This window comes from Rhea americana, unplaced genomic scaffold (assembly GCF_003343005.1).
Source record: "Rhea americana isolate MKP2758 unplaced genomic scaffold, rheAme1 scaffold_240, whole genome shotgun sequence".
NCBI lineage: Eukaryota > Metazoa > Chordata > Aves > Rheiformes > Rheidae > Rhea > Rhea americana.
In genome coordinates this window covers 863,846-880,044 of record NW_028186358.1, presented here as the reverse complement: position 1 = coordinate 880,044, position 16,199 = coordinate 863,846, and the positions used below count along the sequence as shown (strand labels likewise).

Sequence of the window (16,199 nt, the reverse complement as noted above, 5' to 3'; positions counted from 1 at the left end):
AAGTACTGCCCGAAGGGTGCATACTGTTCCAGCAAGTGCTCCAAGGGAGACACGTGGTCTTTTTCCTCAGACTGCAAGTACTACTGCTGCATCCCTCCTGGAGTAAAAGGGAAATAAGCACCGAAGACAAAGCATCATGGTGGCTTTGGGAGCAGTTGCTCGACTGTCTAACCCAATTATCATCCCCTCTCTCAATAATCAAAAAAAAAAAAATGAAGATCACATGCAACTGTGTGTCATGTCGTTACTGCTGTTCCTGAGATCCCATGCAGAACATTAGGACAGTTTCTGCAAGCCTGGCCCAAAGGCTTGTAAGTAGCAGATCTTGTTCTACTTTTGCAAAGGGATAACAAATGAGCTAAATATATGGAATTTTCCTCTCTCTGTTTACCGTAATGAATTCAGTCAGTGGAAAGTGGTGGATGGAAAAGGGCTGGCCACAACAACATCCTCCTGTATTAAAATCCTTGGGTATCTTGAGTGGAAGAGAGTCCAGTTCATACTCTGAGGCCCAAAATATTGATATACCTCTGATACCCAGGAAAGATTGTCATTAGCATGATTGAGRAGAGAGCAGGAAATGATGGGTGTAGGATCTCATACTTCCTTCAGTGAGTTACTGAAAACCAATCCAGAACGATCTTGGGAGAACACCATTCCTGCCCACTAGTTCCCAAAAGCTTCTTTGGTRAGGCCTCCAACAGCAGTGCCTGTTGGAGTTAGTTGTTCTCTGGTGTCTCCTGTGGGCATACAGAAGCTCAATCAGCGGCTGTAAAGGGGCTTTTTCTGTTAAGATGGTTATGCCCATCCTTGTCCAATCTCAGCCCTTTGGTGCAATAGACCATTTTGCTGCAGTTCCTAGAAGAAAGGTAGAAGTGGTGGGAATCTGCCTTTGTTGGTTAGCCTTGGGAAAGGCTGAGGTCTACTCAGAGAAGGTAACAGAGCCCTAGAGAGCTCTTTTTTACCAGATTATTGATCAAGGTGGCKTTCCCACATGGCTTCAAATTCATCATAAAACTTTGCTATCCAGAATATGTGCCCCTATCCTTGTGTTATGCGTTTGGTAGTTCTTGATATTACTCCTTTTACTTTCTTCAGAAATAATGAAAATGTCTTTTCTGCAGCAAAGCATGCCTATTCAACAGCTCTGGAGACACCGTGGATACCCATCACAGAAAACTGGGTTATTGTCTGCCTGTCCTTTCAACGATGTTCTCTGTTTCATTTTTCTGTGTCCTAACTGTAGTTATATGAGTGCCACTATTGCGCAGGTATCTACTAAAATCTCTGAGCTTCAAAAGAGCTCCTTGGACTGTGAGGGGAAAGAGCCACAGGGCTGGAAAAATCTGAGAACATCTAAGGGGATATAATGAAACAAAACAGGGATTTGGAGAAAGAGAAAAAAATAGAGGGACTAGACTGGAGCACTGAAGAGAGACCATTCAAGAATGACCAGYAGTAGCTGAAGGCTACCAAGGTGCTACCTCCAGGCATAAACCAAAGCTGGCCGCAGCAAGGTTCCTTCTTCTCTTACAATAAATAGATAGCCAGCTTGCCTAAATCAAGGGGATTGACCTTGGCAACCTTAAGTCATTTCAGAAATTCTCAATATTTCAGCAGCCAATCCCTCCTCGTCACAATCCGTACTTCCCTTCTAATGCATTTTCTATTAGCTAGTGAGTCTAGTAAGAAAAAGCAAATAGAAAGTGATAGGCCTTAAGACTTGGGGTTCAATGGGAGCCCAACAAATCTGGAAAATATACCATATTTTTCAGTGAAAAGCAGAGATGCCCTCATATTTATAATCTACTTAATAAACAGCACCRGGAGCAGAATAATTAAGTGATCATGAATTACACTTTTTTTTTTCATTTTAAAAGACACCACTTTAATGCAGTCATTTATTCATCCCTCTTACAGAAAGTTTTCACAGTATTCCGTATCTTGAAAGGCAGAGATTTTGGGGTAAATTCTTTGTCTTTTGTATCTGGCTACCTTCAGCTGGAGTAACTTGAAAAATTATGGTAAATACTCACTAAAATAGTAACACAAATTATAGCTCCAAAAGAAAGGGTGCATATCTGAGCCATGCTTCTGGAAGATGCAGGGTGATAATGATTAGATTCTGACTATAAGAATGATTTTTCCCACTTCTTCCCGCTATATCTTATTTTCATTGAAATATAATGACTTGTGCAGAAACATTTTGAAGGAAACAAGCTGCATACAGCAGCAAAAAAGCACTTATCACACAGATCTGGAGATGCCATAATGCCTGGTGCTTTACATTTGAAAGATCTGGCTTTTCTTGTAGTGACAGTCAGTACATCTGCCCTGGAAGAATGAGGAATGCCAGGCATAATGAAAACGTCTGGTCCAATGATTCATGTAAATACGCCCATCTGCTTCTCTGTCACTTGTGTCTGTGCATAATCGTAGAGAGCAGTCAGGGCAGAGTCTGCACTGACATCTCACATCGGGATACGGACCTTTCCGGTCGAGTGCAGCTTGTATAAATAACAAAGCAATGACCCATTGGGGCTTTTCCCAGTTGAAGTTTCCCGGTACGAGTGAGACCCCCGCGTTTCACATTTCACCCACTGAGTGGCCCGTGTGAGTCTCGGTGGCGTGAGATCCAGAGAGATAAGTAGCCACCTGGAGAAGACTGTCCATCTTCGTGAACAGGGATGTTGGCTGTCATTAAAACAAGGTAAAGACTCCCTCCCTGAAATGAGGAAATCAAAAAGAACGAAAGCTCCCAAATTACTGGTTAAAATTCCCAAGATTTTATCAAGCTGTATAGTAGAATAATGTTGTTTCCTCTTCTCTCTTCCTCTCCTAGTTCCTTGCATTCCTGACCTCTATCAACYGGTGAAATAGCCAACATAGAGCCACTCATGCAACAAGTAAAACTGGTGTGGTATTTCCTATGTGCATCACTTTACGTTTACCTGCGCTAATTTTTGTCTACCATTTTATCAGCCAGCCAAAACTCTTTCTGCAGGTTTAATCTGTCTCCTGAACAACACAGTGCCAGTAGCAAATTTTGTCACCTTTCCATTCAAACCCYTTTCCAGATTTTTTATGATCCAATTTAGCACTGCAGCCCCAACAGTGACCCCCTGGAGTACTACCCAGGACTTTTCTCTGACTGTGACCATGTACTACTGTCCACAACCTCCTTCCTCTGARCTTAGCCCTTGTCTCTGAAAATCTTTCTTCTTGCTCAGTATTTTCCTTAATAAGGGATCTCAACAAACATCCTTTGGAAATCAAAGCAGGGTTCATATCAGCCAGATCTCCCTGGTCCTCATGTTTATTGACTCCTTCAAAGAACTCTGGCAGGTTTTTAGGAAAGGACTTTCCTTTCTCTTTTCCCAGATACTGTGTTTGTGTCTGTAACTGCCATTAGGCTTAAAGGCCCATAGAACCTGCATCTCTTTTAAGTTTTTTCATAACATTACCATCTCCCAATTCTTGCACAGCAAAGAGATGTTAAGCAAAAGACCACACACTGTGGTCAAGAGGGCAGCTATTTCATCTGAGTTCTCTTAGGACATTTAGGGAAAACTGTCTGATGCTGGTGATTTGTTACTGGTTGTTTTTTCCATTCCACCTCTTCTACATTTGGGGTCCTTTGATGAGTCCCCACAAAGAGAAGCACATCATGAAACCCTCTGTGCTTTCTTGCAAGGTGAACATAGGTCCAAATATTTCACTTAACTTCTGTGCAGTGGCTTTAGCTTTTCTACTCTGATCATCTGCTCTCTGTCAGACTTCCTGTTCTTGGTGTGTTTGAAAAAAAGACTTCTTTTAGTAGGTTTCTTTGCCTTTTGAAAGTTCTTCCTGCAATTCTCTGCTGAGTTGCCTTATTGTATTTTACACTCTGTCAGACACAGTTTATTATCTTTTCTATTTTCTGCATTTGGACACAGGTTCAGTTTCTTCTTTCTTACAACTTCCCTCATCCTACTGTTCTACCATGACCTTTTCCTTTGCTCTTTCTCAGGGCTTTTTTTAATAGGTGTCATACATTTTGTCTGAGTCTTCAGTGTAGTTGCCTTAAATAGTCCCCATGGTGCCTGCAAAGAATCTATCTGCAACCATTTAATTCTTTTAGTTGTCCCTTTTGTCTTCTCTTTAACAATATTCCCCTTTTTATGAAGCTCCCTTACTGAAATTAAGCACAAAATAGTGGCCTTTTCCTCCTTTCTCGCTCCTGCAAAGATGAGGAGCATAAGTACTGCATAATCTGTGCTGCAGAGTAACTCTCTGATGGTAAAACTTTGAATTAAGTCCAGTGTGTTAGTCAGGTTAGTGCTGCTTCCCTGATAGYTAGCATACAAAAGTCAGTACTGAAAAATCGCTTGTTATGTTTGCTAGGCCAGTCAGCCTGTCAGTAACTGGTGTTTTCTCCCTGTAAACATACAAAAACCCTTTAATCCAATAGTTTCCTGGTACTGGCTTTATAAATTATAAATATTCAGCTACTACTCCAATAAAAGGTGCTTTCCAGGGTCTAAAGCTACTTCTTGGCATAACTAGAATTTGAAACATGAACAAATTGAAATTAGAATGATTCTTAATAATAATAGTGACTGATCATGCTAAGGAGAAGATGTATTCTCCTTTTCTTAGATATCTGCTCGCAGCTGGATATCTTTCTCCAGGAAATGTCTAAGTCAGCCAAAAGAGATTGAATTCAGTGCAGGATTTAGTGGTGTTATGGCCATGTGTGTGCTATATAGGAGGTCTGGTTATGTATTTTAATGGGATCTTAATACTTCAGCCATAGTGGTCCTGCAATTACACAGCACACACAGTGCCAGTTCGAACTGCCCYGTCTTTTGCACACTAATTCACTTCTGAGCAACTATTTCCCTCCAAGAGGAGGACTGGATGCAGTTTTTGATATCTTGCATAGCAGAGCCTTAATCCASGAAGACAGGACTGTCCTCCAACACTATCCCTGTGATGGGGAAATGAATTTGTAGATCCCTGGACATTTTATTTGATTTTAGGCAGTAATTCTGCTCCAGGCAGTTGGGCCCATCTACCCACCCAACTCTTGGCCATCCACACACGTTGTTCACTCTTCCACTGCACCTCAAAGCTGGGTGAAAGCTTGGAAGAAGGACTCAGGAGAGTACTTGCTTTGTTGGAAAGCAGTTAAATATGCTTTGTGGCTTCTGGCTTATGAAAATCACCAACTGGATGATTGTCTGCCTTCTATTACTTTACGCTCTTCGATTTTCCCTATTTCTTGAAGAGTTATTTCCTTTTCAGAATAAGTTTCCAAATGATTTGACTGCACTTATGACAGAAGTTTTGGGGGTTACTAGGTCAGTCCCTCCATGCTTTTGCTCATCTTTCTTCTGAAAGGCTGAAGCTACCACAAGCAGCTTCTTTATATTCATCACTGTTTGATTGCATATCTTTTCTGTGTGGTCAGGTTCACGATGCCAAGAGGAAAGTAACTCTTATTGAAGTAATAGATGAATATTTATCCCTCATAATGCTGATTTGTTATTACAAATTTCTCAGATTCCAGCAAAGCACAAGCACTCCCTTTTTGCCTTTTTTCTTTTCTATATCTCATCACCAATATCACTCTTCTCCATACTTTAAGCGAGTATAAGACCAGTTGAAATGCCCACTGCAAGCTTATACTCCCCACCTGATGCATTTACCCAGCAGAATGAAAGTGCCAGTTATGAAAAAGTAAGCACAAAAAATGCCTTACGTAGCTGGAATAATGTGAATAATGGCCTTGGTAATCAAAATGTCTCTTATCAAGATTGATTTATCGACCATTCTTATGAGAGATTGGTCAAGTTTTTGTTCACATCAGTTGCTGCCTTGCCCTCAAAGGGAGTCAGTGAGAATTTTTTGGAGAAGCCTTTTGTTTTCTTTCAGTGAAGATAATTTCTATGCAAGAGAGAAGGAGAGCAGCCAAGAGGTTTGCTGTGAGCAGCTGGTGTCCTTCCTTCCCTGCTCCTCCCCTCTCTAACGTCTCTAAGGTAACGTCTGCAGGAAGTTCTATAGTTGCAGGAACAGATGAGTTACCCAAAATGGTTTTGGAAATACATTTCCTGGCTGTCAGGATAGGGCAAACACGGCTGTTTTTTTCCCTTTGAGTGCCTTTCACCATGGATGCATTAGATGGCTGCACTGCTTTTCTGAAAGATTTTAAAAAGAAAGCAAGCATATTTAATTGCACAAAAAATACACACATATAAAATAGTAATCACTCAGTTTGATGGCTCTACCTCCCCTCTGGCTTCCATGCCTCTGTCCACAGTGAGGAGAAGTTTTTGTGGAAGAGCTCCTGAACCATGAAATCTGCTACCTCTGCAACTAGGAAAAGCAGGATTAGTATTTAAGTGACTTGTGTCAAAGGAGCCGTATTCTCCTCCCTTAAAAAACAAAACAAAACAAAAAAAATGCACTTGAGAGCTCATCTGTAGGGGGGAGCAGTGAATTCTTCTTGTGGGTCCTAGATTTCTATTCCRGCAGACAAAGGAGGAAGGATCTGAAGATGAAGGAAGTCCATCTCCTCACCTCCTTACATTACATCCACACCAAATTCCAGGTTTAAAAACACAAAAAGGGACCTATGCACGCCCTCCTGTGCTTTACTGCAGTTGGTGGGTCCCTTTGCTCCCCCAAAGGTTGTAATAAAATGCCCCAGAAGGTTACATAGCTGCAGATGTCAGATACAGTAGTAGAGAAGTGTCATTCTCCTAACAGTGGAAATTTAAAATAAGCTTCTGGTATCAGAAATGTTCTTCAGTTATGGAAAACATTTTGAAGGCTAGAGAGGCAGCAGAGAGAGAGCCAGCAGATCCATCACTCTTCAAAACATTTTGCAGTTCATTTAGAGTGAGAATAATTTAACATACCTTGTCTTTGCACTGTCTTCACCCATTCCATTTTTTCTTGGGGAAAAATCAGGAAGAAACAGCATTTTTTTTTATGGCAGATCTTATTTAATCAGACATTCAACCCTCTGTGTGCCATATGTCATCTTCTCACCAAAAAAGCTTGGTTTAGATGAATTGTCCTTCTTTCATGTCCTATTGTCTGGGGTCAGATGAAACCTGATGCATTGTTTCTTGCTAGTTTGCAGATAAGCAGAAGGCCACGGTCYGTAGCTTTTGACAGGACTTGCTAATTATCACTGTCTGATCTTAGCCTCTGCCCTAGACTACGTGTTAACCCACTCATTCTCAATATTTTGCAGTGTGCAGCTAGCTTGGAAAGAGATTCATTCCTTTTATCAAAAACAGCATCACAGAAATCCCACCCTTGCCCCAGCTTTATCAGGATTCTCGTGTTCTTAATCAGTTTTTAAAGTCATCACATTTCCCATGATTTACCCAGGAACTGAGGTAACTCTCTCTGACCTACTACTGTGAGTATGATCCTACCTTTCCCCTGTTTCGGGAGTGAGACTGTCTGGCTGTCATATATTAGGGTATGTCTATATTAGCAAGCAGTGCAACTGAAAAAGGAGGATTTATAGAGCAAAACAGCGAGTGCTGCAGCCTCAGTGTCTTCACTGCACAAGTTTCATTAATCCACTAGTTCCCAAGACTCATTCCCATCTGGTCCCCTGGACTGAATGTCTTTTAGAGGTTGGAGCGCATTAGGTGCACTGTGGAGCGCAGCTTCCAGGTCGGTCTCACACAGTTTGCGTGCTCCAGCACTGCTCCGTAATATGAATCCGAATGCGATGAGGGACAAATGATGAAGAAAAAAGCACCCGTTTTGAGGTGGGCCCCTCCCTGACCTGYCATGGATGAGTGCGGAGGAGGACCCAGACTGAGGCCCAACCATCAGTGCCCCTAAACACCACAGCTCCCTCTGGACTCCCTCTTCAGAAGAGTCAGTGCCTCCAAATGCCAATGCAGTGCCAAGTGATGACGTAGGGACACCACCTTGACGCTAGTCCTTGACACAAGGCCAGGAAGAAAGCAAATCAGTAGCAGACTGTTCCTATGGACTAAGGATAAAGTAACTGAGCCTAAGGCTGTTCATTGGGTTATTTCTGTTCCCCCCTCCCCCAAATTACTTAGTACACAACCAGGTAGACACTCGTGATTGGTACTAAGCCCCCTTGGAGAAGCTTACGTTGAGTGTACAGATTCACCTCACTGGTCTACAACAGAGATATGACTGCAGGCACCATATGCTCAAACTCCCGTGGCAGTTAGAGGGGTTTAGGGCTCAGTTCCTGTGGCCAGTTACAGAAGTTAGCTTTAGGGTGAAATTTCTCTCGTCAGTTTTGGCTGACAGAACTCCCTCCAAATCCTCTGTTCCTTGCAGATAAATGAACCACACAGCACACCCAAAAATCATATCTGRCCAACTTTACTTCAAAAGAATGAACACCATTTCTATCATGCAGTGAACAAAATGCTGTGAGCCCCTCTGTGAGCGCTTCTCTTCCTCCATGGCTGTGCTCTTTTGCGATCATTTTCCTTTTTTAGGTGGAGGGGGCACGCAGCAGTACGTCTTCCCGCAGGCCTGGTGGAAAGTCCACTCGTCCGTTTTGCCACATGAGGGAGAACAGTACCCATTACAAACGCCCTTCGGCTGCCCGTAGCCTGCAATGGCAGGGAGAGAGAGATGCGTTGTGAGAGACAACGTCACACATCATAGGAGGACAGAGCCCAAAAGGTTTGTTCCTTGACAACTCCAGGGTGGTACTGATTGCATGAGGTACCTTCGGGCTTAAGCCCATGTAGGATAGGACCTCTGTTTTCTGTCCTCATCATGCCTGGGGGACTGTTGGACACTGAATCATGTTCCTCTCTCTAAAGCTGTCTACACTGCAGCTTGCTGGTGAGATCCCCTTCGCACAAGTGACAAAACCCAGACATTTGTCATATAACGTTCACTTTATCCCAAATACGCTGTGTGAGCTGGGCCATGCCCCAAAGAGCCTGTTTCTCCCCATCCATGYTGAGGCTGAAGGGAGCAGAGGGTGACGAGTCAGAGCTGACTGTAGGTAGATGAGCTCCACTGCAAAAAACTGTGTGAGACGAATCATCTCCCCTGGCCCAAATGGATAAAGCTCATCAGCACCTGGGTGGGGATGTCTAGCAAGGCAGAAACTGTCCTTCCCCTGGGCCTCCCTGGAGCCGATGCTCCCCTGCCAGGGACTCAGTCCTATGTCAAACCCTTTTAGCCCTAGGATGAAGCAGGAGATGTTGTTGCCATGGTGAGTTGCCGTATGTGGAGGGAATCCTTTGGGAGAAAAAAGGGAGTCCTGCTATATGTGATTTTTTAGGGGCTCTTTAGGTAGTTGCGGAAAGAGATCCACTAGCCAAATGCCCTAGAGGCTTCATACGAGGGTAAGCCAGGAACGAATAAAAGAAAGGCATAAACAAAAAGGGCTGGAGAAAGGAAGGGCAGAAGACACATTGCACTGCAGTTGGAAAAATAAATGGAGAGAAGTGGCTGGAATTAAAGAGAAAAGAGAGTGAGAAAAGAGAAGATCAGGAGATGTCTGTATCTCCAGAACATTTCTTGTGACTGCCAACACCGAAACCCAGAGATAACCGAACACCAAGGTGTTTGAAAGATGCTCTGTCAGAGGCTGTGCACTGATCAGTGCTGTCAGCCTCCAGGATCAGCYCTGCTTTCTACCCCACACGAGCTGCCGTCTTACCTGGGGTGGCAAYAGAGAAAAGCAGGAGCACAGCAAACACCACGCAGAGGAGCTTCATGCTTGGAGGTGAGCTGAGATCTCAGTGTACCAGGAGCAAAGCAGGTCTGAGACAGACGCATAGGGTGCCTTTGGAGACCCTGAAATTTATAGGGTGATTCCTGACAAGAATGGGCAGGACAGAGGAGGAGCTTCAGTGAATCCATCTTCAAAGACACATTGTTTGCCTTCTGACACATTACAATGTCACTCCGACCTGCTGGGCCCACTCACAAAGGCGCCAGGCTGCTGGGTCCATGTTTCAATAGACTTCACCTCGCCTCTCGTCTGCTACTTTCACAAACCCGGACACTTGGGTGCACATCTCCCTCCTTCAGATCCGGTTGCCAGCACACATAGAGCTGCCAAGCACAGCTCTGGCCAACGGAGGTGCCAGCAAGAGTTGCTTAAATCAGATTTGCCCTCCAGAGGTGCGTGAATTAGGTCTGGGCGTCCTCCTGATAAGACACTCGCGCTGGACGCTGTCTGCAGGGCGCAGACACAATGGACAACATCRGGGCATTGGGCCGATCACCGCCAATAGCTTCCAGCGYGCGTTCATCTCTGACCGGTGTGTTGCTAGTGAGGTTCCTCAAGGATCTTTACCAAACCTGATGCTCTACCACAATTCCATTGTGTTCATTTGGCCTGGAAGCATCTGGGCATTTTGTCTGATTTTTTTATTTTTTCAAAAAAGGACTGTGGTGCTGTTTAGCGGGATATAGGCAAACATGTACATGAAGATAAAAAATCATTTACCATACCTCATCTCATCAAAGGTCTTTTATGAGTCTTGTACTATCCTGTTTAATAATTTTCATGGTGGTCTAGAGACTGTGCTTGCTAAATTTACAGATAAGAAATTGCAAGAGACTGCAAAGTATTAGAGGACAGGATTAGCATTCTAGTGGATCTTTTCATGCTAAACAGATAATGAAATAAATATATTACAAATAAGTAATTGGGAAAACTACCTTGTCTACAGCCAAGAATATTCAGCTGGAGAATACAGAAAAAGGAATTTCGAGCTGTATAGCAGTTCCACAGGGAAAATGTGGGTTTCAGTGGATCACAGGTCAGCACAAATGAGCAATGCTACGGTGTTGGGAAGACAGCACCAGTCGTCAAAAATGTCTAAACAGAAGCTGAGCTTGTAACACTTGGGAAGTAACCGTTGCACTATGCACGATCAGTAAGAGCATCCTGGTTTTACACCATGCTTCAAGAAAGCAGCGACACTTTCTGTTGCCCTGCTTTGGGCCATTAGGGATGGGGCAATGAACAGTAGTCAGTGTTCAGTATGTGCTACTCGAGAGATTGACACAGTGGTGTAATGTTCTTTTTTCTTCTCAGTAGCTTTCCTAACACTTCTTAACATACAGTTTTCCATTTGTTTGGGTTTTCTTTGATATTTTCAGCGTATCCTCTTCAAGGGCTCCAAAACCTAATTCCTAAATGGATTCAGCTAATTTCAACACTGACACAGCTGAAAGGCATTCAGAAAAGAAAATAATAGGAGGTCAAGAAAATGTGACATAAAAGAAAAGACTGAAGCAAATGGAAAAATGATGATTAGGAGAGGTAAATACATAGAAAATATGACACTCCTTAAATCCAGAAAAGGCAAGGGAATATTTTTTTCTCCGTGGCCAGCACAAGTAGGATGAGAAGTTAGCGACTCCAGTTGCAGCAAGAGGCACAGATTACAGGTGCAGAAATACCTTTATAATGATAAGGACAGTTAGATTCAGGAAAAGTTTTGTAATGACAGTAAAGCACTGGAAAGGGTTGTAGGAGGAAGGAGATGATACGAAGACGGCTGGCACTCAGTGAAACTCTCCCACTTMCAGTAACCTAAGTTCAGTGACTTCTTCAATCAAGATTTATATCTAATTTTTGAGTTGTACTTTCTTTCTTAAGTTATAAATTACTTTTTCAATATATTTATCATTTTGACCTGACAAAGATCCTGTRGCAAAGATCTCCATATAATTGTCTCCCTGAGAAGAAGAGCACTGGTACATTTAATATCAAATTTTATGGGGATGAGTCCCTGTTTTGCCACCTTTCCTTTAATTTCTTCTTGCCCTGCTATAAGCCATCAGAGATGGGGAGATGAAGAGTATTCAGTGTTCAGTACGTGGTGCTCTAGAGATTGACACAGTGGTATAATGTTCTTTTTTCTTCTCTGTAGCTTTTCTAACGTTTCTTAACATACAATTTTCCATTTGTTTGGATTTTATTTGGTATTTWCAGCGTATCCTCTTCAAGGGCTCCAAAACTTACTTCTTAAATGCATTCAGCTAATTCAGACCCATAATATGYACAGAGATTATATATTTTTCCAAATTCACAGCTGTGAACTAACTRACATTGAATGAACATTTGTCATTTTCCTACCCTGTTACTCAGTGCTGTAAGATCCTTCTGCCAGCCTTTCCAGATCTAGTTTTGATGACACCTGGTAATTTTGCATCAGCAGCAGCTTCTGTCCCATCACTTGTTACCTCTTTTTCCAGATTATTTATAAAGTCATTAAATAGCCCAGCTAAAACGGGTTGGACAAGCTCCTCTGCAGATGCTTGAAATTCTGGAAGGTTTGAGATGAGGAAAATACTCATGAAAGTGCCTGCAAGTGATCAGCCCGTCTAGATTCCTGGGGAAAGGCACTTGGCCCAAAAGCTCCTCTCCGTCAGTGGGGTGAGAGGGGGCAGCAAAACTATTGCACTGAAGACAGTGTTTGCTGAATTTGTTTGCATGACTTTGCAGCCATGATTCCCATGATTGGCAGGGATGGCACACAGACCCCAAGGCTCTTCCCAGGCCCACACTGCTCGCACCAAGGTCCCTCTCACCATAGCTGGCCTCACACAATGACCAGTATAGACAATGTAGGAAGAGTTACCAGGACATCTTGGCTGCTCTTCAGCCCTATTGAGCTGCATTTCTGCCAAAGAAAGGCCTGAAWCCCTGTGATATTGATCTTGTTTTCCCCTCATGATTATATCTGCAGATCTCCATCAGGTCCCTCTGACCCATCAACTCAATGCTGCTATTGGCAGTTCCTATTCATTTGTGCTCTGTTCAAAGGCTGTGTTTTGAAATGGTATCTGATATTGGGTAATCGGATCTGAAGGAAGGAGGTTCCTGCCAACATACTTGGGTGGACGCTGGAAGTTCTGGTGCTTGTACCATGACTGTGTGTCCAGCCACAAACTGCATGTCCTTGGATGAATTCTCATCTCGCCCTGGAATCCTCCACTCTGCAGGGAAATGCTCTATAAATACCAGCAACTACAGCCTCACTGTATACCAGCTCTTTGCTCCAAGATCCCTCTGATTCCTCTCTCCAGCCTTGCTGAGATCTCAGCTCAGATCCAACTATGAGGTTCCTCTACCTTGTCTTTGCTGTTTTCCTCCTGGTCTCCTTGGTCACCCCAGGTAAGATAGCATGTTAGGGGAGATGAAAAATAGGGGAATGGATCAAATGTTAATGGAGTTGAGTTGTCCAGATGTTAGCTGGGACTCATTTCGTGAAGCTTTAGCTCTCTGAAATACATCACCATTTGAGGTCATARCTATAACCTGGTTGGGTACTTCAGTTATTTCTCTCAAGGCACTGTGAAATAAGAATTAGCTCAGAAAAATTCCAGCCTTTGTAAGCATAATTGAGGTTAAAACTTCAGCATCCAGTTCTTACGTGTTTGATTGTGCAGGTTATGTTCAGACCAGTAAATTAAAAAAGACCAGGAAACATTTAGAGCACTGGAACTTGATTGTCTGTACTATCAGAGTTTTAGCGGTGTCCCTGGCATATTTCTGGCCTGGGCTATCTGACAATCTCCCTGACTATGCCCTAGGCTCAGTTTGTGAGTGAGCTCAGGCTACTCCCAGACAAAAGCCTGGATGTGGTCACCTCTCTTTGGGGCTAAGGGAATTTCATATTAGAAGAGGGKACTGTTTTATGCACTTTGGCTTCTATTCCTTTTGGTGTCAAGGAATAGTCTGAGCACATTTGAGTTACTAATACGATATAGCTGTAACTGGCAACTTCTGAGACTCTGGCTTTCTGGTCCCTCTGCAAGAGTCAGTAGAGCATTCTGGGTTGTGATTTCCCAGATGGACATTAGAAGCTACATCCTTCCTTCAGATATCACTTTCCATCCACCATGGGCCAAGTCTTTCACTCTGAGGCCCAGTTTTAATCATCTMGATCAACGTATGACACAAGGCTATCATGGGGCCAATTTCAAGACATTCACTGCACCCTTTCAGCATTTTCTGAGCAAGAGGACAATTTTTTTAAAGCACATTGTTATAAATACAGACATTGTGTAAGTACAGACACCTGAGTGGACACCTCAGTCTGGGAACACATCCCTAGACCTTATGGAGAAGGATAAGGTAAGGACACACACAGATGCATACATGCGAAGGTGTTCTTGGGAACTTTGCTTTTGTGCTGTCTCATACAGAGGATGAGTCTGCTCTCCTTGGGAGCATCTCTGTCCCAGACTGCACCTGCATCATCAGCAGGTCCCATAGTCATGAGCTGGAGGGAGACGGATGCACAAGGAGATGTACAGGCTTGTGCTCTTYAGMGTCCCTTCTGCCCCCTTGGTTAGTGCAGARGCAGGAGAGACAGAGGTAGGAGGGGTATGAGAGGAARGGCTTGAGGGGGGACAAGGCAGCTTCTGCTCAAGGTTCTGACACAGGGCAAACACCTGCCTTCCAGCATGCCCGTCCCCTTGGTGCTGGGCTTGGGCAGAAGTGTGGAGGTACAGGAGAAGCAAGCAGGACATCCCTGCGAGGAGGGTCCCCTGCCACTCACCAGCCCCACGCTTACACTTGGATGCAATGGGAAAGCCAAACGGGGAGGCCCTGATGTGCGTTTCCTGACCCCAAAACACTCTCCCTTTTCCTCTCCCCCACAGGCTATGGGCTGGTGAGGAAGTACTGCCCGAAGGGTGCATACTGTTCCAGCGTATGCTCCAAGGGATACGCGTGGTCTTCATCCTCAGACTGCAAGTACTACTGCTGCATCCCACCAGGATGGAAGGGGATATAAGCTGAAGAGAAAGCATCTGGGGAAGAGGAGGGACTGTGGTGGCTTTGGGAGCAGTTTCTCAACTGTCTAACCCAATTATCATCCCCTCCTCCCAATAATTAAAAAAAAAAAGAAAGAAATAAAGAACAGATGTAACAGTGGTGTGTGTTGTGTGGTTACTGCTGTTCCTGAGATCCCATGCAGAGCATTAGGACGGGTTCTGCAAGCCTGGCCCAAAGGCCATGAGCACTAAGGGCAACTGAACTTCCAGTGACAAGCTGCCAAGCTGTTATCTGCCAGGGGTAGAGATTTGGAAAGAAAAAGTATCATTTTCCCTCTTGCCTTCTCTGTGCCACTAAATTCAGCTCTTGGATGATGAGAGAGATACTTTTAGTTCCTTATTACTTTTTCAGGCTATAGGTTGTCTGCAAATATCCCCCCAAAATATGAGTAGTTCAGCAACGTCTTTTATATGCATAGGGCAGCCCTGCTTCTATGAAAATACTAGAAAATCATCCAGAGGTGGCCCACAGAGAAGCAAATAGGTTCACAGACCCCATTCTMTGGGTTTTATGTCCTCTTTGTGCCAAAGTTCCAGGACTGCTCAGTCAGTACTTATCTCTTTTTTTGGAGATAGGTGCCGTATTTAGTGCTTCGTTCCTCCTCTGCCGAGCTCGATCTAGGTGTGGTTGAACAGGAAAAAGTACAGAGAACCAAGAATATAATCAAAGATCTGGGAAAGCTCTGTAGCAGGAACAACTATGCAGGCTATGTAAGAGCTTCAAAGAGGGAGAAGCAGTGCTGAACTATGACGCTCCTTGTGATAGGAAAGTGTTAACATGGGGAATTTACCTGGCTGCAGGATGAGGCTGGCCACAGTGAAGCAAGAACACTCATCAGATGTTTAATAACTATATAGAAAGCAGCTGTGAACCACCTCAAGGAAATCCCAAAACATAAAACTGTCAGAAGCTGGGAAGAGTCACTGTTTGCCTCTTTTATATCCTTCCTTCAATGTCTACTTTGGCCATTGCCAGAAACAGAGTTCTGGGATAGCTGGAGTTTTGCTCTGGTCCAATCTTGTTATTCTTATAGTTTCTTGTTATTTTTCAAGCAGAAATGCACCTGTGCAGAGATTCTCACCCACTAGACTTGCAGTCTCCCACCTTGACACCTGTCTAGGAGAAGCAACCCCATTTCTAAGCTTCCCAGTAAGAAATGTAATGCTTGCTACCATGTAGTYTGAGGTATGAAGATGCAGATATTGCATTGGTATTTGGAGATGTTCAGGGGATTAGGACCAACAGTAAAACAATTTTCTGCAATGAAAAGCTGCTACACCTCGTCCTGCTCTCTCTTGGCTGAGGACGGGCTATATAACAATATCTGACAGCAGCGATCGTTTAGGAGTTTGCTGACTGGTATTGTTCCAGGAACAAA

The 16,199-nt window shown here is 43.7% G+C and overlaps 2 protein-coding genes across 2 annotated transcripts in view; one reads left to right on the top strand and one right to left on the bottom strand.

The window, feature by feature from the left end:
* The window catches only part of LOC146594992 (cygnin-like), a 1,656-nt gene extending 1,539 nt beyond the window's left edge, over nucleotides 1-117 (top strand). The window contains exon 2 of the mRNA XM_085306501.1: nucleotides 4-117. Within this exon, the coding sequence (XP_085162627.1) occupies nucleotides 4-117 (114 nt within the window). The remainder of the gene's footprint in view (nucleotides 1-3) is intronic.
* An 8,358-nt stretch (nucleotides 118-8,475) lies between these two features.
* On the bottom strand, nucleotides 8,476-9,734 carry LOC146594991 (small basic protein 1-like). Its single transcript, XM_085306520.1, has 2 exons — nucleotides 9,677-9,734; nucleotides 8,476-8,609 (listed from the first exon to the last, which is right to left on the bottom strand). Exons 1-2 carry the CDS (start codon nucleotides 9,732-9,734, stop codon nucleotides 8,476-8,478), a joined length of 192 nt encoding a protein of 63 aa, XP_085162646.1.
* Between the last annotated feature and the right edge of the window lie 6,465 nt (nucleotides 9,735-16,199).